Here is a 22,032-nt window from a genome sequence, read left to right on the forward strand (position 1 = left end):
CGGGGTTTTGCCATGTTGGCCAGGCTGGTCTTGAACTCCTGACATCAGGTGATCCGCCCACCTCAGTCTCCCAAAGTGCTGGGATTACAGGTGTGAACCATTGTGCCTGGGCCACAATGCCATTTTCTAAACAAAATATGTACCTAGGAATTGGGCTAAAATATAAGAACAGCGAGTAAACCCTAATATACTCACTGAGAAAATTTCATGCATATGCTAAAGTGTCTTTTAAAACTATAATAATGTGAGCAATTTCTTAAGTTACAAAGTTGTATAGGAAAAGTGTACCGTGGCCTACGACTACTTTATAAAACAAAGAAACTCACAGAAACTCCTGTCACTCCACTGTGCATGAACCCTGGAGGGAAAGCCTATCGAACTGCTGCAAGAGACAGTGGCTTCCGGTAGACCAGGCTTTGAACCCAGGCACCTCCCACCTTGATCCACTGTAGACAGCTAATTGCACCTGAGCCCTCCTGCTATGACCGCAGCCACAGGACCCCCACTGAGGAGCAACCTCTGGTTCCAGCCCAGTGGCATCACACTGGAGAGCAGGTTGGCCTCACCTGGTGCAGCTGCAATACTGTATCCCATGACTCAACAGTTCCAATCCTAGGCATATTCCGAGGCCTCGAGCAATGCCCCCCAAATTTTTATTCACTTATCCCATAAAATACTTTTGAAAAACATATGTACCCCTTTGCCAATTAAACTATCACCTGGAATTTTGATTATAAACTGGTTAATTTGAAAAAGTAACAAAATAGTTGCAAAGGATTAGGTAATTTCAACTATAATCTAAATACTGGTATTTTAAAATACAATGCTTACATCACTTTTTAAAAGGCATCTGTGAGAATAAAAACACCCAGGGTGATTTAATTTTCCCCATTATCCATTAAAATTACTTAAGCAAACTGCTTCATAAGAATAAAACATTTTGTATCATTTCTTTTTTTTCTGGAGATTAAGTTTTGCTCTTGTTGCCCAGGCTGGAGTGCAATGGCACGATCTTGGTTCACTGCAACCTCTGTCTCCTGGGTTCAAGCAATTCTCCTGCCTCAGCCTCCCGAGTAGCTGGGACTACATGCACCACTATGCCTGGCTAATTATTTTGTATTTTTAGTAGAGATAGGGTTTCATCATTTTGGCCAGGTTGGTCTCACACTTCTGACCTCAAGTGATCTGCCTGCCTCGGCCTCCCAAAGTGATGGAACTATAGGCCACCATGCCCAGTCCATTTTATATCATTTCTTATTCTCCCTGTTTTCTTAGAAAAGCTGCTTCAATTCACTGCTGCATCAGAATTACACAAATATACATGTATGCCTGAAAGTTGTTGTAATTAATCATTCTATCATACTTCTCTACAGTAAAAACACGTATAAATTATAGTTAACTTTTTTCTGTGACTTTGTTAGTTTTTATTATACATTGGGTTATCACTAAAAGCATCAGTAAGAATAGCACAAAACTATTCAAACAAAATTATGATATATTTTGATCCATGTCAAACATAAAATGTGCAAGTCTATTGGTCATAAACTTGAAATGCTATGATGAAGGAGGCTTTGTCAATGTTTCAGCTGCACCTTTTGTGAGTGAAGTGGCATGGGACACTCAGCCACAGGCAGATCAGTCCTGAGAAGAGTGCATGTGGGAACCTGAGGGTCTCAAATTCAAGCCCTTAAATTGGAAATCCATGATTGGGTTGGTTTATTCTTTCATCTAAACCTGAAATATTTTCACTTTAGAAAGCTGATTGCCAGTTGTACGCACACCGCCACAGGTTGCTGCAAGTAGGTGTGGGAATGGCTAATTCAGGAGGCTGCCCTCCTGGCTGGGTCCCTTCAGAGCCGAGGATGCCTGAGACATACTGTGGCTGCTGTCCCACCCGGGGGTGTAGGTCACCGTTGCACCTGCCCTCCTTTCTGAGCCTGCCTCCTCATAGGAGGGAGCCCTGGAGCCCCAGCTCTCCTAAGCATCTGGTGAGCCATCATGGCTGGGCCAGTTAGCATAAGCCCACCCCAGGTGAGACAGTCTAGGCTGCTCTACTTGGTCACTAGGCCCGATTTATATCCATGAGGTCCCTGAGGTCAGACCCGATGAGGGAGAAAACGCAATACGTCAATATCTGCCTTTTCATTCTCCCCGCTATACTCGCAAAGTGAGTACAGCGACTCCTCCCGCAGCACTGGCTCTCACCTCCCATTGAGCACGCTCCTCTTCTCCAGCCCACTGGGTAGGACCACGGTGACGTCCACGGTGCTGGCCCTCAGCGCCTCCTTCATGCGAACCAAGTTCTGCTGTGACCCAAGGGCCCCATCGTGGGGGGGCTTCTGGTCGCTGTGCACGTGCAGAGTGGCAGCCTTTCCAGGAGGTGGGGGAGCACGAGCCTTCATCTTCCTCCTTAAAAACCACAACACAGAGGCACAGAGTGAGTGGCAATGTTCCTACCTGCCTAGGAATAATTCATTTTTATACATACTCAGGTCTGTCTTCAGGAGCGCCTTCCAAGTGCTATGGCCTTTTTAAAATCAGTGTCCCCCAAACAAGTAAAAACTAATAAAGTAAACAAAATAGAGAAAGGGCTATTGAAAGGAAGCATTCCCAGAAAGAAACACCTTAGAAATGTGCTAGCTGTTGGGGAGGTACACAAGCCTGTTTTCACAGGATCTGGTCAAGGGAAGGGTGGGTGCAGCGGGGTTTGGACTGACCCTTCTGAATTGTCACGGGGATGACATATCACACGAATTAATGATCACAATAAATCAGGTGGACTCGTTGACACGTGCAACACTCTATTAAATCCTGCCCCAGCTCCAAATCTATGGCCAGCCCGCACTTATCCCCAACAAATAATCTGTCCCCAGCTACTCAGAGGCACCCTTGTAACAGAATTTCATCCAACCTCCCTCCCCACGTCCAGTGTCACCACCCTGGTCCAAGCCCTCATCTCTATGGCACACACAAAGGTGGAGTCACGTGAATCACATATGGTACACACTCCACCCTTCCCTCCACAGTGTCACTGGAAGCAGGCTGCAAGGACTGTTGTCTTCTCAGGCCTGACTTTGCTCCGGGCATGCACTGCTTACACGCCTGGCAGGGTCCACTGGCTGCGGCCTAAGCTGCAACCAGCAGGCTGCAAGGGCCCCAGGGAAGTTTGTTTGCCCAGCAGGAGTGCTGTGTGCATTAGTGTGTGCATGCATGTGTGTGTGCCTGCATGTGCATGTGTACACATTAAAGTTAGCCAACATTTAAAAAATTGGAATATGTCACACTAACAAAATGAATTTTGGCCTGCTTTTGGGAGAAAATATTTGATGAAGCCTAGACATCTTCACAATAAAAAACGGCTGTGTGTTTCCATCTGGACCTATTGACCGCGGGACCTGTTCACTCAGTGATATCACACATCTGTGCCCTGTAGGGCTGTAAACACATACCCAAACTTCCAGAGAGTCTGAAGATCTCCACCAGTCCTAGACCTGAACCATTCTTCAATGTCCTCCACTCTTCTGGAAATTGGCCTACAGCTCCAGTTTCCAGAAGCTGTTTACTTTTAGAATAGGCATTCTGTTCTTTCCTCATGCATTTGTAAAACTGGATCCATGGACTGCAGAATTAAGACATGATCCACAATGCCATTTTCTTTCCTTTTCTTTTTTTTTTTTTTTTTTTTTGAGATGGAGTTTCACTCTTGTTGCCCAACCAGTCCCCAACCGTCTTGGCCTCACTGTACTCTCTGCCTCACTTGTCCTGTTCTCAAAGATATGGCTCAAAACAATGTCATCAGAGAACCCATTTCTGGGTGCTCCAGGCCTGGGCCCACACATAGCTGAATCGGTGATATATATATTGGCCGCACTGTGGCTAGAAGCACTTGGGAAGCTTAAAACATGCCCAGGTCCTATCATGGACCAGTTAAATCTGAATACCAACTCTATTATTATTTAACAACTCTAGCAGGCAGCAAGGCCATTTGTATTTTCAATATGTAGCATGATGTAGTTCATATTTGTGGGTGCAGTCATCTACCACATAACAGTGCTTCAGTCACTGAAGGATCACATATACAAAGGTGGTCCCATAAGACCGTAATACCTTTTCTATGGTGAGATATGCTGAGACATACAAATGCTTACTACTGTGTTACTGTTGCCTACAGTGTTCAGCACAGTAACATGCTGCAAAGGTTTGCAGCCCAGGAACAATAGGCTATAGCATACAGCTAGGTGTGTAGTAGGCTGTACCATGTAGGTTTGTGTTGGGTACATTCTGTGATGTTCACACAATGATGAAATCGCTTAAGGATACATTTCTCAGCGTGCACCCCATCATTAAGCTATGTATGACTGTGCTTAAAAATGCTTATTGATGATGATGATATTGACACGGCTGAAAATTATACATAGTTCCTGCCTACAAGAAACACTGCAGACTTACAAAAGCCTGAGATAGGAATGAAAAAGAGATTGCAGAATAAGAAATGTTTCAAAGAGCCAAGCTTTCTGAGGGAGAAAATACCTGTGTAGACCGCATTAGTGGGGTGTCTACCCTAACACCCTAGCCAAGGAGGCCCTGAACAGTCTTAAAGATGAGCAGAAATTTCAGATATGAGAAAAAGAGACAAAGCCTGGGGCAGGAGAAGTCCCCAAAGGGAAAAAGAAAAAAAAAGAAAATGCTATACTGCACATCACAGGAGAAGATGCTAAAACAGCATGCCCAGGCTAGGGACACCTGCCAGACAGCACTCCAGGGTGTCTGGAATTTTTTTTTATTATTTTTTCTTTTCTGAGATGGAATCTCATTGTATTGCCCAGGTTGGACTGCAATGGAACAATCTTGGCCCACTGTAACCTCCGCCTCCCAGGTTCAAGTGATTCTCCTGACTCAGCCTCCCAAGTAGCTGGGATTACAGGAATGTGCCACCACACCCGGCTAATTTGGTATTTTTAGTAGAGATGGGGTTTCACCATGTTGGTCAGGCTACTCCTGACCACAGGTGATCCGCCTGCATGTGGATGGTCTGTGCGTGTGGGTGGGCTGTGCCTGTGGGTGGCCTGTGCGTGTGGGTGGCCTGCGTGTGTGGGTGGGCTGTGCGTGTGGGTGGCCTGTGTGTGTGGGCGGGCTGTGTGTGTGGGTGGGCTGTGCATGTGGGCAACCTGTGCGTGTGGGTGGACTATGTGCGTGTGGGTGGGCTGTGCGTGTGAGTGGCCTGTGTGTGTGGGTGGACTATGTGTATGGGTGGGCTGTGTGTGTGGATGGCCTGTGGGTGCGGGTGGCCTGTGCGTGTGGGTGGGCTGTGCGTGTGGGTGGCCTGTGCGTGTGGGTGGGCTGTGCGTGTAGGTGGACTGTGCATGTGGGCAACCTGTGCGTGTGAGTGGACTGTGTGCGTGTGGGTGGGCTGTGCGTCTGAGTGGCCTGTGCATGTGGGTGGACTGTGCGTATGGGTGGGCTGTGTGTGTGGATGGCCTGTGGGTGTGGGTGGCCTGTGCGTGTGGGTGGGCTGTGCGTGTGGGTGGGCTGTGCGTGTGGGTGGGCTGTGCATGTGAGTGGCCTGTGCGTGTGGGTGGGCTGTGTGTGGGTGGGCTGTGCGTGTGGATGGCCTGTGCGTGTGGATGGCCTGCACAGGCTTAGACCAGGCTTGTTCCCCATTGTCTATTTTGTGCCTTTCAGTGTGGCTTCTGTTGAACGCAAGCACCATCCTCCAGCTAACACAGCCACAGTACGAAACAGAAAATGCCTGGCTTCCTGTGTCTGTGAGTGGCTCAGCCTGGGAAAGAATGGTTGCTATTTACGCGGGGACTCCTGTGCATCTGTACTCGGTTGTGAAAAGTCATTAGCTTACCAACCAGGGGATGCCTTTCTCAAACATCTGTGCAGATGTCATGTGGTTGAGTCTGAGACTCAGGTGCATGTGGCAGATTAAAAAGAGCAGGGCTTCTGCACAAGTCTAAAGAGGCCATCAGAGCTGGGAACTTGCCCAGCTCTTGCTGGGCACACCCATAGCAGGTGCTCCTGGCTGGCAGTGCATGCAGGCTGGGTAATCCAGCTTTCCGTCCTCTCATCCCCTCCAGCAGGAGGCAGGGTGAGTCCTTGGGACTCAGCAGGGAATGAATCACAGCGCACACAACTCAAGCTTCCTTTGATCCCTCCAGGTTGAAAAAGCTGCACGTGCCCTGGCAAGAACTGTTTATAAAATGAAAATATATATATATGAAAACATTTCTGCCATTTCCAAGGTCATCAACCATAGCTCCAAATGATTTTAGCTTAAAACCATCACATATTTACTAAGTTTCAGGATGACACTTGTTAATCCCCCCATCAGCTGGAAGCTCCCAGCTGGGTTTTTATTCTGAGAGCTCTTCAACACGCAGCAGAAGGCTTGAAATCCACTCACTGAAAGTCAGAGGATCTTAGGTGACATGGTGCAGTGAATGCGAATCGCAGGTGTGGGGCCCAGGTAGCTGAATTAAAACCTAAGTCTATAGGTGACAGCTACTGCCCAGCCAGGCTGGTCAGGCTGAGGTAGACAGGGACCGCATGCTGAAAAGGGAAAATTCACGCATCTCTGTACTTTCCCAGACCCCGAGTTCAAAAGCACTATGCTTTAGGTTTCTTCCATCTTTCCAGCTGGAAATGTCATCTGTGGACATGAAGGTATAACAATTTCTTACTGTCCAAGAAAAGTGGACTGGGAAATCCACAGTGATCCTGAGGCCAGCTGACCTGAATGGCACGCCTACAGCATGGGTGCCTGTTTACCATGTTGGCTACACTGGCTGGCTGCTGGCAACCCGCATGTGCTTAAACGGAATTTCAGAGAGAAACCAGGCACACCCGGCTCTCCTGGCTCAGAGAGTCTGTTTATGCCGCAGGCAGAAGGGAGTTGCCATTCTCTTTCCATGAGATTCTTCAGCAATAGGATGTTTGCTTCAACCTGTTTACAAGCTGTACATAAGATGCGTCTGGTTTGTGTCTGGCTATTTATTTGCAGTCACAGTTGTAGATTTCCCTCTACCAAGGGAAGAGGAACCACGACTTTCTTGTTCATCATTGGTAAGTGAAGTGCTGGGCCCAGGGAAGGAATTCGGTCACCAGTGTGTGCGTGAGTGCGTGAGTGCACGAGTGCGTGAGTGAGTGAGTGAGTGAGTGAGTGAGTGAGTGAGTGAGTTGGGATTCAGCTGCCGAGTCAGTGCCCAGCTTTCATAGCAATAATAAAAAGTCAGAAAGATGTCCAGAAACAAATGCTCATAAAACAACTGAGTTCTACCGCAGCCTGCAGAACTGGTTACCAGAGGGGAATGAGGAATCCTCGCATCCTGTACCAGCTCCCACATCCCTGAGTCCCACACTAATCTCATTTAAGCCCTCATTTTCTAAACATGCCATGATCCAGCCACCATGCCACGCTGTGTATGTTCAACACCCCCGGCAACTTCATATGACAAGTGTATTCTCCCCATTTTACAGACAGGGTGGCTGAGGATCCGACCAGTTAAGTAACCTTCTCACAATCACATAGCTGGAAAAGACTGGAATTCTAGCCCAGGTCTTTCGGAGCCTAGGACACCACCTACACATTTTGCACCACTGCCTCCATCCATAATTGCTTCCTGAAAACAAAAGACACCAGGGCTCCTGGCAGACTGATGTTAGGATGTCTGGACTCCTTGACACGTACTAGAACGCTGGCGTCCTGCAGTGCTGGCTGATGAGAGGAGTCAGGTTAGAGAATACTCTGCAGTGAAGGTTTCCAGCACATAATTGCAGAGACACCCCCTTTACTCTGATGTGGGATCTGGACAAGCCTTCTTTGCAAATTCAGTTGGGCCTCCAAGAACTTCCTTCAGTGCTCAAGGTTCCACGAGCCTCAGATGAACTCATAGGGACTGTGTTCAACTGCCTCAGGAGACAGAGGAAGAGCTGGAGTCAAAGCGAGATGGAAGGACGTGCCCAGGCGTGACATAAGGTAGGTGGCAGAGCTGGGACAGGCCCCAGGTCAGTTTCGAGCATCCCTGAATACCTTTAGGGTCAAGTACTTCTTTGAGTATCTGATGAAGGCCATGGACCTTCTTCTAAGCAAGATGCACTCCAGCCTGCCTGCCACCAGCCAGGAGCACCTGCGATGGGTGTGCCCAGCAGGAGCTGGGCGAGATCCCAGCTCTGATGACTTCCTTAGACTTGTGCAGAGACCCTGCTCTTTTTAAACTGCTACATGCCCCTGAGTCTCAGACTCCTAAGCCTCTTCCTTGTACATTATGTCTGTAAACCATCCTGATGACCAGGGACTACAGATTAAGAATCCATGTAATACCTTCTCTTGGAGTTCGGCACCTCCCAAGCTCAGGGCAATGTTCCTGTGAAGACAAGAATTCCTTCTAACAGAGGAGAAGAGCTATCAGAGGAAAGTCCCATCAAAGCTTTCCCTACTTTCTTGGCCCCTGCAAACAAAACAGAAAGCCAGAAAAAGTCAACAGAAGATCCAGATAAGTAAGGGCTGAAATGTGTGTGTATGAAACAATCACACTGCAGCCTGCAGAACTGTGGCATAAAAACAATAAATATCACACTGGTGCAATAAGCCAGGGAGAAATGACTTTACCCATCAAAACACCACATTTCAGGGCACACAAAGGCACTGCCTGCTGAAAGTCTGCCCCAGGACACTCTCCACAGCTCAACACCATCCACCGCATCCTGGTGACATGCTCTAGAGCTGGAAAAACATGAGGTCAAATCCAGCCATGATGTGGCCAGGCTGTGCATCTCCCCCAGATAAGCTCCTAGAATCTGTAGGCCTTAGTTTCCCCAAGAGCTGAACAGAGAGAGATTTCAGCTTTTATTAGCTGAGTTTATGCGAGGATTAAATGAGATGACTCTTGTAAAGTTTCTGGTAAGACACCGAGACACAGGTAGCACTCAATGACTGGTGGTAATGACAATTTTTTTACTATTGTTATTAGCATGCTTACTCTTATTAAAAAAAAAGAAAAGCAGCAAGCCTCTTGTCTCTGCAAGGGTAGAGTAGAAGCTGGCTCCTTAAAATGCCTAATAAAAGCTCATTTATGCAGCAAATGCATTCATAACTGCCTAAGAAATCCTACACAATAGAATTTCACAGTTTTGACCCGGGGGTGGGGGAAGCTTTCAGTAATTCAACATAAAAAGATTAGCTTTCTAGATAGGATTCTCTAACACATAATAACAAAACATATCCATAACACTCACCAAACTAAACTTCAGGGCTTGTAGATAGGGGAACACTGATATCTCACAACACATCAAGTAAATATTCAAAGAGGAACATTTGAGAGCCCAGTCCCACAGCTATTACTCAACTACCAGCAAGTGAGGAAAGAGCCTGTCGGTGAGGATCACTTAACTATCAGCAAATACTCCATGCTCATGCTGAGCAGAGCAACCCCTGCTCCAAGTTTCAGATAAAAACAAGAGTTACTACATTGTTCAATATCATAGAAAAAGGGTATCTCCTTCAAAAAAAAAAAAAGCAGTGCTAGCTTACAGTGAAGTTTGAACATTCTTAACAACTGAAATGGAACTGATCAGAGAAAACTTACTGATTCCCAAACCACCAGGCAATGTTTGCACACATCCCAAGCTGTCCCCTGCCCTCTCGCCTGGAGTAGGTTTGCTTTGCCCCCTAAAAGGAGTACAAAGGGCTTTCTACCGCACAGCCAATGCCATTCCAGGAGCTAACAGACAGAAACCGCTCCTTAGGCTTCCCTGGAAGAGGAGTGCAGAATGAAGCAGTGCCCTGAGAACTAGCAGAGGCATCTGATCCAATCCAGCTAGTGACTTATTCATAAATGTGCCACCTGATGCAGCTTTTCCCAAGCAAGCCTGCGGCGCCGGCGCCTATACTCCCGGCAATGGAAATCTCAAGTCATTCTGCAGAAAGACAGCAAGTGCATTGTCTTGGTTCACTTGTTCACAAACCCTCCAAGCCTGGAAAATGAGAATGAGACCGCAAGAGTTGTGAGGGAGGAAGGGCAGAGCTCGCCTTTCATCGGGATGCCTGGCAGCAACTTTGCTTCCTTTTCCCAAGGTGCATTCATCCACCACCTTCTAGCAGTTTTCCAGGGCAGTCAGCCCAGGTGATCCCTTCAGGAGAAAGCCTAATTATTCCCAGAGAGACATGACAGCTCTGTATCTTAGCTGACCAACCTCAGCATTTGTTGAATTTGTATAAAGCAATTCTTTTTGCCACCTCTCAGGCATGATTTAGTACACTCTTTTCCTAAAGGAGTTCTGATTTTTTTCTTCTCTTCTCCCCTAAAACTATGCAACCAGAAGCTCATTGCTTTCTTGCAGCCAGTCTCTATGTGGCAGCGTGGATTGTCAAGCTTGAAAGCCGTATTTGGTTTCTACCAAACACCACTGTCCCAGGACTACAAAGACATGGTCAAACTGCTCAACGTGTGCAGATGGATACGTCCTGAGCTTGACGGGCTCTCAGCTCCTGTCCAAGCAAGGGCCCGAAAGTCCCAACAAGGGCACAGCAGGTTTGGGGATGGTGGGATCTGACCATGGCTCCAGATCACACCCCCACCTTTAGCCCCTGCTGCCTTATCTGTGCAGGCTGCAGTATCACCTGAATTTAACCGTGTCCCTGACTGGCAGCCCCCAGAGTTCTGATTGACCTCCCCCCGCCACCAGGGAGGAGGCATGGCCAGGCCAGCACAGCCCTGAGAAACAAGGAGTGTGCCGCTGGCTGGCCCCATCATACACACACCTCCTCCAAGCTTCTCTCCTACGTGGACACCACACACGCAGCACACTGCCATTTTGCTGCCACAACCTGAGGAGACTGCACCAGTCTGCTGGTTTCCAGGCCTAACGACACCCAGTGAAGAGCTCTCCGGGGCACCACTGCCTCTCCTGCCTCTCCATTTCAGTCATGGCTTCATTATGTGCCAAGGTTTCTACCTCATTGTCATCTCCGTCTCTTCTTCCTCCCGAGGCCAAAGACTGCCAAGTTGATTCCAGCTCTGCCAAGACTCAACCCCAGCCCCTCCTTTCCCCTGCTCCTGCTCCACTGTTGCTCCTTTCCCTGCACATGGGATTCTATCTGACTTCCTGCTGACCCTTTCCTACCATCTCTGCTCCACTGTTACTCGGGGTGTTGCCTTCTCTCCCCTAGACTCACAGTGGACTCCGAAGGAATCTCCTGCATCACCTGCCTCCCCTTCTCTAGTCCTATTTCCACACACTGAAGATGAATATTCCTCAAGGATGGTCCATCTGGCCATTCTTCCTAATGCAAATATTTTAGTGGTCCCACTGCCCACTGGGTCAAGCCCAAACTCCTCTGTCTGATCCGCCTTGGACTTCAAGGCTGCTTCCCCACACCCCTCATCGCCCACACCATGGTTACTTGAACCTTGGTGTTTCTGCATGTGGGGCAGATCTCCTGCCATCCTGTCTCCATCAACCCTCACCAGTCTTCAGGGAGTGAATGAATGGAGTAAAGTCACAAAAGAGGAAGACACACAAGACTTGACTCTAGAAGTGTCCCATAATGGCGGTGGAGATCAAAGGGGTACTATGGGAGAGAGGACCTTAGGGAATTGACTGGAAGAGGCGTTAACACTGCCTGGGTTCAAATCTCAGCACCACCACTGACTAGTGAGTGAACTAACACAATGTATTTAACTTCCTTTGGGCTGTATTTCCTCATCTGTATAATGGGATAAGTACACCTTCTCCATAGCATTAGGCAAAAATTAAGTGATTTCATTCTTGCAAAACCTGTGCCACAGTGGCTGGGATCTAAACCTTCAGTTAGTGTAACTATTGTAACCCAGTGTCAAATCGAACCCATCTGTTCTTACCTATTTGCTCTAGTGCAGAGGAAACCCCAGTGTGCTTCCCTTCCCCATCTAACATGCTAAAGAGAAGATGAAAGATCGGCAAGAAGAAGAAGTGTCTCCATGGCCAGCAGGTCTGTCTAGTAAGGACATCACAGTTGCCTCCTCCCCTCACGTGGTGCCTCTCCACCCTCTACCAAACCAAACAGAGGGTCCTGGGGAGCCATATGCAGGGCTGGGTCAAGGGCCACAGACATGGAGCTGCAGAACTGCAGGCCTGAAGCTGCTCGGGAGCACTGTGATGTGAGTCTTTGGATCAGGGAAGTGCAGGAGCTTGAAACAAATGCCTATGTCCTAAGGAGGACCAGAGGGTGGCTGGCCAGGGCTGTCCACAGCAGCATGTGACAGAGAGGTCAGAAGGTGGTGCCTGAAAGCAGGTGGCTGCTGCAGGGATCAGGTGACCCAAGAGGACTCAGAAGGAGCCTGAACCAGAGGGCTGGGTGCAGGGTGGGCCGAGCCAGGAGAGGCTGTGGGCTCACAGGGCAGAAGCCAAGGGTGGGACCCCCACACACCCGCAGATAAACCCCACAAGAGCACGTGGCACCAGACCTGTAGCACCAGAAAGTATGCTGACCACCAGCGAAGAAGAGCTCCTGCCCCTCATCCCCACCCAGCCATGGAAGCAGCACCCCAGGGGGAGGGGACCCAAGTCTGACAGCAGCCACCCAGGCCTGGGATCCTGCCATGGTCGGACCTGAGTGTGGTGGAGGGTGGGATGGGGAGAGCTTCAGCTGGATGTGGGATTGACGCTGTCATTCAGAAGAGGCTGAACTTCCTAACCTCTGAGAAATGGGACCGTTCTGGTAGATGATGCAGAGCTGAGTGCTATGGGCTGCCGAGACACCTTCCCGGATAGAGAATCAGGAGAGAAAGACTATAATCTGTTGAGTTAATCCATCCCACAAACCGCTACACATGGTCACCTTTGTCATCATTATTTTCTTAGTCAAAAATGGAAGTCTCCCCTCATCCCCCCAAAAAACGAAGAAGAAAATAATAAAAAAGGAAAAGCACAGAATCACCATACAATATCAGTCTCTTCCTTTTGCCTTTTCTGGGGCACTATGAGAGGAAGGCAGAGTTGAGAGTTCCCACAACCCATCTGGCTATGGACTCCAGAAGGGGTGGAAATGGAACCACAATGATGACCTAGAAAGCAGAGCCATGGAGAGGCTCACACCAGTGCACCCCTACATTGAGATTTGGCCAGCAGGGGGATTCTTATTTTCTTAAGAAATAACTATCAGGGCCAGGCACGGTGGCTTACACCTGTAATCCCAGCACTTTGGGAGGCCAAGGCGGGCAGATCACGAGGTCAGGAGACTGAGACCAACCTGGCTAACACAGTGAAACCCCGCCTCTACTAAATACACAAAAAATTAGCCGGGCGAGGTGGCGGGTGCCTCCAAGTAGTCCCAGCTACTTGGGAGGCTGCGGCAGGAGAATTGCTTGAACTGGCTGAGGCAGCAGAATTGCTTGAAAGGCAGAAGTTGCAGTGAGCTGAGATCGTGCCATTGCACTCCAGCCTGGAAGACAGAGAGACTCCGTCACAAAAAAAAAAAAAAAAAAAAAAAAAAAGAAAGAAAGAACAATCAGATATTTTTATGACTTTCTCCTGAATATTTATTTAGTTTCTTCCTGGGCTGTTTGGCCAAGAACATCCACATTGCATGAAAAGTACCAGAGACGCTATGTGTGAGTTTAATGATTAAGGCATTAAATCGTAGATAATTACGCAAGTGACCAGGAGTAAATTTGACCACACATAACCATGGAAATGACAAACAGTCCACAAGAAGTGTAAGAGAAAATAAATACAAACAGCCATTAAGCTCTTGAATATGTCAGAATGAATTTTTACAAATACTAATTTTAAAAATTATTCAATGGCTTCATCATGTATTTGGGGCATAACAGGCATCTAATTATGTATAGTGACAGAAAACACCTTGGTTTTCCACGAGCATCTGCAGAGACAGGCTGGCCAAATCAGCCAGCGCTGCCTTCAGATCAGAAGACCCATAGCAAAACTGATAGTTCTCTTCTGGATTCTACTCACAGAACCGGCAAGAGACAAGAAAAGTCAAAAGAACAGAAACGCCAGACCTAGAAGGCAAGAACATATTAAGGATAGTGATTTGCTTTCACCAAGCCACTCAAAATGTTTGTTTTTTCCTTCAGTGGGGGGGGAAAAAAAGGAGCAGAGCTGTATTGAGTTCCTTCCAGCAAAGTGTGGAAAAGAGAACCAAACCGAGTGGAAATCGTAAGACAAAAACTGCAGAGCGAGACGTGAGACAGGAGGCCGTGCGCTCTGAAAGGTATCTCTGCTGCCTGCTGATAAGCCCCATCCATTTCTGTGTACTTTTGTTAATAACTGAAAAGCAGTGAAATCTGACTAGCCTGCTCTCCACACAGCCCATAACTGATTGGAACTCAACAGAGCTGTGAGAATTTCTCAGGAAAATGAACCCAACTCCCTTCACTTGGGGCCACAGACTCACATGACACCACAGTTCAAGGAAATGGACGTCTGCAGGATGCGCACACACCAGTGTCTAATGGAGAGTGCCTGATTTCCAGTCCTTGTTTTTGACTACTTCATTACAATCCGGCTAACAAACTTGTGCATATTTGCTATAAAAACAACCAGACCGTGGTATTTATCACCTCAAATGTAATCACCTTACAATCTTATTTCTGCCTCTATTAATAAGTAGAAGTTTCACTGCTTAAAATAAATGGCAAAAGTATTTTACTTAGGATGGTATTACTCTATACTGAAAGATACTGTCCAGTAAGAAAAGCAGAAAAGAAGGAGATGTGAAAATATGCAGAAATAGAGGCTCAGAGCCGGCCTGTTTTGATACTGGTGTTTTCTGAGCTAAGAGCTAAGTGCTGGGTACCTTTAATTCTCCGTTGAAAATATGACACTTGATCACCTCATCGTGAACCGTTTCTCAAAATAGAGACTGGGCCTCCCAGAGGATCCCTGGGCTGGCGAAACCTGAGCTGAGCGGCTCTGACAGGCACTGCTGAGCAGCCGTGTGGCCTCCGGGCACTTCTCGTCCACTGTTAGACCTGTGGCCACCCACCCTTGGGCACAGCCCTGCCTGGCAAGGCCAGACCTGGCATCGGGCTCGCCCACTTCCCAAATACCACCAGCATCAGGAGTTCTGAAAAGGCCGGGCGCAGTGACTCACGTCTGTAATCCCAGCACGTTGGGAGGCCTAGGCGGGCAAATCACTTGAGCTTAGGAGTTCGAGACCAGCCTGGGCAACGCAGCAAAACCCCCTCTCTACGAAAAATACAAAAACTAGCCGGGCGTGTTGGTGTGTGCCTGTAGCCGCAACTATTCTGGTGGCTGAGGTGGAGAATTGCTTGGGCCCAGGAGGTGGAGGCTGAAGTGAGCAGAGATGGCACCACTCCACCCTAGCCTGGGTGACAGATCAAGGCCCTGTTTAAAAAAGAAAGAAAAGAAAGAAAAAGAAAAGAAAGTTCAGAACACAGAACCCTGACTGAAGGGCCACTGAAGGGCCTGCTGTTGCAGGCTGGACTAGGCCAGGGCACATGCTGTGGCACATGTCGCTTGGGTTTACCACCTGAACCTCAGTTACCTTTGGAAAAAGAGAGACAAAGACAAAGAGCACGAGAGGAGGTGAGGGAGGGAGAGAGAATAGAGGGAGAAAAGGATAGAGAGAGAAAGAGAAGACTTTATATTTGAGGCTATTCCACTCCAGAAGTTCTGTCCCCTCCACAACCTGTCTCTGGGGGTCCCGAGGGACAGTCTGCAAACCTCACAACGCTCATGCCTGCTCCTATGGATGTCTCCAGCCTTGGCCTGGCATTTTACCCTCTGCTAATCTGCACTTCCAATGTCCACCATGCTCTGAAGTCAAGCAGCCCAACCTGTTGACAGCCCACGAAGAAACACACCATCTTCGTATGTGCCCTAACACCACAATTCTCCAAGTTAACGCCTCTCAGTTTTATATCGCGGCCCCCAGATTTGGAGGACGGGCGATTCCTTGATGTATCCAGGCTGTCTTGACTGGATTGAGGGAATCCAATGTTAGGTCTGCTGTGCTCTGACAGGTGACAGGGCAGGGATCTGAAGGGACTGTGTGGTGTGGCTAAGGAAGTGCAGCCGCCCTGCATCTCTTCCTATGTCCAAGAACCTCTTGGGCCCTTCCTTTAGCCCCCAGTTGCCTTTAACAACCAGACACAAAACTGTGGGGGGAGTTTTTATTGCAGAACTTTTATAACCAGAACTTTTACTGCAAGTGCATGATTTCCAGAGAGCAATTATATCACCTCAGCCTAAAGCCAAGCACCGGAAACAGCCACGGACACCCCTGACCTTGAGAAGGCTTCCCTTTGTCCTCCACGCACAGCTTCCCACTGGCTGGACAAAACCCACACCACGGGGCATGTACTGGTTTGGAGGGGCCTGAAGTTAACAGTCTGAGAAGCCTCTTTAAGATAAAGAACACAAAAAGCACAACAAACATTAGAAGTCAGGCGGTGAGCTTGGCCCAACACGGGAGGCCCTAACTGTCCAACCTCAGCAAAAACACAGGCCACTTTTCCAGCTGACTCCCCATCCCCTCCTGCACTCTTCCTGAGCCGAGGAGGCCCCCACCAGTCACACAGTCCACCTTCTACTCCCCGCCAAGGCAGAACACTTCTTCAACTTGGCTAAAGAAATGAGAAAAACTTAACAGAAACCCCGACATCCCCTTGAAAAAAAATGACAATACGTTTTCAGATAAATCCTTCCCCTTTTACATAAGTAGGGGCCTGGGCTCACTCAGTGTGTCCTCACGTAGAAGGAAACTAATGCTGACCGACACTCAAATGTACCAACATACCAGGCCTTTGACGGCAACCTAGCCAGGAATGGTCATCCCACTTAACAGACAGAAAACAGGCCCAGAGCCCTCACAAGGAGTACTGGGAAGATCTAAGAAAGGGGAAAACCCAGTTCCTGTTTGCAAGTGACTTAAAACATAGAGGGAGATTCAGAGGCGGAGGTTATAGTGCAACAGGCACTGGGCAGAAATGAGAAATCTTATAAGCCACGCAGAGGAAGTGACAATTTTTCCAGGAGAGATGCAGGAAGGCCTCACAGAGGAGAGGATAGGGCAGGGCTCTGGGCCGCGGGGAGGAGGCTTGGGGCTCGGCAGGAGGATGCACCCATTCACTCCTGGTGAACGAGACCACAAGAAAATTTAGGGATCCGTCCCCTTTTGAATGAAACAGCTCATGACTGGCAATTTACACTTTTTATTGCTTGGTGTTCTCACCAGCCAAAGCCAAACTCAAAGTCCCCGGCTTGAGCTGAAATTTAGGGTAGTGCCTTGGGAAAGAGCCTGGGTGCTAAGTGGGAGGGGCTTGGGTTGAAATCCTGGATCTGATACTCCCCAGCTGTCCCTCTGCAGCTCACATTCCTCACCTGTAAAGGGGAATGGGACTACCTACTTCCCAGGTGCAATGCGTAGTATATAAACTAATGTGGTCAAGGCATCTGGTACACGATGCACTCAAAAAACAAGGCATGTCTGTGATGAATGCAGCAGGGTCAGTGTCCTAAACCCACCTCTGCCCTGTCTCCATCCTCCACTGCCCTCCCTCTCTAGCAGGGACTCAGGGGGGCAACAGTCTCGCCTCTTCACAGCTGAGCTTGACAGGGCTGTGTGGGGAAGGAACCACCTCATTTGGTTCTGTGTGCCCTGGTTCCAGTATGCACTGGACTGGCCTGAGGAAAACCCAGGGAATATTTCCTTCCTTGCAGTTTCTGACTGCTTCTTTCAAATCAAAACAGAAATGATGAAGCAAAATGCCCAGCTCTGGGCCTGGCCCAAGTTAGTCCTCAATGTGCATGAGTTCAATGATGCCCCTCCCCAGACTCCAGATCTGCCACCCTGTCCCTCATTTGCTTTGACTTAGCGCTCACAAAATAAACTAATTCTTTAATAACTCTCAAGAGCTAAAAGTTAATTTTTTTATCTTAATTCTAGCCTATTAGAAAAAAAAAAGATTTTAAGCAAATAAAGGAGTTTACTTCTCTGCATCCTCATAATAATTTGTCCATAGACAACACTTTTGCTTTCTATGTTGAAAATAATATTACATTGTAACTTGCTAAATTTTAAAACACAAATGACAATAATATTGAAAAATAAGTTCACTAAGATGTAACAGCTGAATTTACTTTTAGGGTTTGTTGATCTACATAAACTGTGAGTCCCTTAACCTTTGTTTTTTTTTTTTTTAAAAAAAAAAAAAAAAAAAAAAAAACTTCCAAAATAGGAGAGGGTGTAGTAATACATATGCCACATGTCTACACATTTTTGCCACTAGCTTTTGAAAGCTTAATGTAGTATTATTAAAAACATAGAATGCTCGTCATACTTTCCCCATGCTAGGGTGCCTTGGGCCATGTCATGGTCTGTTAAAAACAAAAAAATCCAAGGGCTGCCTCTATTTCAGAAACATGAATGTGTTTAGTAATGAAAACAAAATGTGTATTAGAATACAGCAATATTTACATGGTGTTTTATACAGTGACCAGGTCCCCAAGAGAGTGTGATGGGATTTCTGTTCCTGAAGCTTTGGGCTTCTTCCCTCTGAAGGCTGGGAGCCGTCTGCTTACACCTGGAAGTCCAGCCCATGAAGTAACTGCTGATGTCACAGGTGGCTCTGCTGACATCCTCACAACCTGCCAGGGCTACACCCTCCATGGCATGCCCCTCTGGTACCAGAGGGGAATGAAGAAGGAAAAGGAAGTTCTACCTGAGCCCAGTCTGACCAAGGTAGGCCCGTGCCAGCCACCATGCTGACAGCCAGCAGTGACCAGAGAGGATGCTGGGACCAAGCAGCTTTGGGGGTCTCCCTTGGCTGCCTCCAGGCCTTCCACTGTCCTGGTTTGGATTTGCCATGGTAGATTTGTTCGACTACCAGTTATGTATCCTGAAGGAAGGAAGCCACGTGACTTTCACACCTGAGTACCTTAGAGAACAACAGGAGTGCTGTTCTTTGGAGCAAGGATGGCTGGGCCACTCTGGGGTCCCTTCCCTGTAGTTCCCTCCACATACTGGGTTTCATGAGGAGGAGACCCCTGCCCTTCCCTGGGCTTTCTGTGTGAAGCCCTCAGTAAATGACAGTAGCAGGGCAGAGTTCTCGTTTCCCCTTGAAAACCTCTCTTCAGTTTGAATGCAGCAACACAGGGTAGAGCAGTTGTAACCTATACTGAAGTTACTCTTTGCCCGCCAGCCCTAAGGGAAGTGTCAAAGGCCTCTGAACCAGAGCAACTCCATCTTGAACAGGGGATGGGTAAAATAAGGCTGTGTCTTTTCTTATGTTAAAGCAAAGGGGAACAAATTTTGGTTTTGAATACACACTAGCCACAGTCTTTTTTGTGTTTTCAAGGCTTCAGTGCAGGGTGTATCCAGCAGCCTCCTGGCCCCCACCGCAATGCTCATGGCGCCTGACCCTGTGCTCCTCTAATCCCCCTGTGACCCTGACTGCTCTCTCCTCTGCAGAGAAGTCTTACCTCTTATTTCCCTGGCAACCCTGCCTCATCTCTAAATATACTGGTCAGGAAATCCTTTTTCCCAGGAGTCCCAGGTGAAGAAACCTCCCCCCCCAACCCAGCCACAGATGCCCTAAAACCAGCTCATAGGGCTCTCGAGAGCCAACTGTTAAATTTTCTGGAGTGCTGGTAGCATATTAATTATTAAAAAGTAAATTATATAAACTTATGGTTAAATAAAATATATTAAAAATAAGGGTAATAAATATGCAGCCCTTATCACTTCCTACTCATTTCACTGTTATCTGTACCTTTGGCGTTATTAAAATCCATTCTGTACGGGGGTAGAAATACTGTCAGAGGCATCTGACCCAGAGCGACTCCATCTTGAATAGGGGCTGGGTAAAATTAGGCTGAGACCTGCTGGGCTGAATTCCCAGGAGGTTAGACATTCTTAGTCACAGGATGAGATAGGAGGTCTGCACAAAATAGAAGTCATAAAGACCTTGTTGATTACAGGGTGCAGTAAAGAAGCTGGCTAAATCCCACCAAAGCCAAGATGGCCACAAGAGTGACCTCTGTTTGTCCTTACTCCTACACTCCCACCAGTGCCATGACAGTTTACAAATGCCATGGCAAGGCCCAGAAGTTACGCTATATGGTCTAAAAAGGGGATGAACCCTCAGTTCCAGGAATTGTCAACCTCTTTCCAGGAAAACTCATGAATAATCCACACCTTGTTCAGCAAATAATCAAGAAATAATGATAAAAGTTGCCAACCAGGACCTCAGGCGCTGCTCTGCCTATGGAGTAGCCATTCTTTTGTTTATTTACTTCTCTAATAAACTTGCTTTCACCTTACTCTATAGATTTGCCTCCAATTCTTTCCTTGCATGAGATCCAAGAACCTTCTCTTGGGGTCCGGATCGGACCCCTTTCTGGTAAGAATACTACTTGATGGGAGTTGCCACAGCCTCTGCCCAGCTCCACACTCATGTCTCACTTTAGTGGCTGGTTATCAGTCATGGTATTATGCCATGGAAATGAGCAAATGTGACAAATCAAGGCACACGTTACTGTTTTATTGATTGTCTAGATCAGGGATCAGCAACATTTTCCATAAATAGCTACATAGTAAACATTTTAGGCTTTGTAAGCCATATGATCTCTGTCACAGCTACTCAGCTTAGCCACTGTGGCAAAAAAGCAATATGTAAATGAATGAACTTGGCTGTGTTCCAATACAATCTCACTTATGGACACAACTTTGAATCTCATATAATTTTTTATATATTACAAAATATTATTTTCCTGTTTTTTAAAAAAATACCTTTAAACATGTAAGAACCACTCTTAGACTGCAGGCTGTACCAAAACAGGATCTGGTCTGTTGACCACAGCCTGCCAAGCCTTGGTCCAGACCTACGATGGTGATGAGGAAATCTTGACAATGCAGAACACATTCACAAGCGGTCCTGTCTGTCGCTTCCACATTGTGAATTGCATAATAATTTAAGGAAACACTGTGAGTATTCATACACTTAATCTAGTTCAGCAAAGTCTCATATCAGTGAAGGAAAGAGGACATTCCAACATTCACTCTCTCACTTTACTCACTGTAAATGAAATATCCATCAACATTCATTACGGAACTGGGTTCCATCAGTGCAGCCACAGCATGGCCCATGGACATGAGTGTGGCTCAAGTAAACAAAAGCATCTGATCAGCAACTGGCTCTACGGAATTTGCATTAAAGAGTACTGAACATATTTTATTTTTTTATTTTTTATTTTTTTGAGGTGGAGTTTCACTCTTGTTGCCCAGACTGGAGTGCAGTGGTGCGACCTCGGCTCATTGCAACCTCCACCTCCTGGGTTCAAGTGATTCTCCTGCCTCAGCCTCCCGAGTAGCTGGGATTACAGGCATGCACCACCACTCCTGGCTAACTTTTTGTATTTTTAGTAATACGGGGTTTCAGCATGTTGGCCAGGCTGGTCTTAAACTCCTGACCTCAGGTGATCTGCGCGCCTCGGCCTCCCAAAATGCTGGGATTATAGGCATGAGCCACCGTGCCCAGCCTAGTATTATTTTAAATTATGTACTACACATCCTTTTCATAAGCGAAATTCATAAGACCACCGTTTCCTCGGAGAGTTGGCTGTTCAACAATTCCTAACCCAGCACGGCCTATCCCAGGGGTCCTGATGGTGACTGGTGAGCAGTGGGCCTTGCCACCCACCCAATTCTAGGCAGTGAGTGCCTTAAAGGCAGGGCTGCATCTGATCCAGCCTTTCCCTGCCCCAGAATAGGACCTGGTAACCCTGCTGGTGTTCAGGCTAAGTAAACGAACACATGAGTGGGCATAGCACCTTGGTCCTGCACCATCTCTTGTTTTTTTTTTTTTTTTTTTAAGGATTATTAGAGAGAGCAAATTCCAGTTTTGATCACAATGTGGAAAACACTTCAATGAAGTCTCAACGTGTCCCTCCAATAACAAAAGATTATACACAAACTTTTAAACATTCTTTTACTTAACTGGTACTTAGTAAGTCTCTATTTTCAGCCCAATACACACTATTTTGCATGTTATTCATGACAAC

The 22,032-nt window shown here is 47.4% G+C and overlaps 1 protein-coding gene across 5 annotated transcripts in view; it reads right to left on the reverse strand.

Moving 5' to 3' along the window:
* Positions 1 to 22,032, reverse strand: part of COBL (cordon-bleu WH2 repeat protein) — a 310,164-nt gene that overhangs the window by 207,301 nt on the left and 80,831 nt on the right. For all 5 annotated transcript variants that reach the window (XM_010357527.2, XM_010357523.2, XM_010357526.2 and 2 more), the window contains exon 2: positions 2,206 to 2,409. In XM_010357527.2, the coding sequence (XP_010355829.2) occupies positions 2,206 to 2,409 (204 nt within the window). The remainder of the gene's footprint in view (positions 1 to 2,205; positions 2,410 to 22,032) is intronic.

The sequence above is a fragment of the Rhinopithecus roxellana genome, chromosome 6 (genome assembly GCF_007565055.1).
Source record: "Rhinopithecus roxellana isolate Shanxi Qingling chromosome 6, ASM756505v1, whole genome shotgun sequence".
Taxonomy (NCBI): domain Eukaryota; kingdom Metazoa; phylum Chordata; class Mammalia; order Primates; family Cercopithecidae; genus Rhinopithecus; species Rhinopithecus roxellana.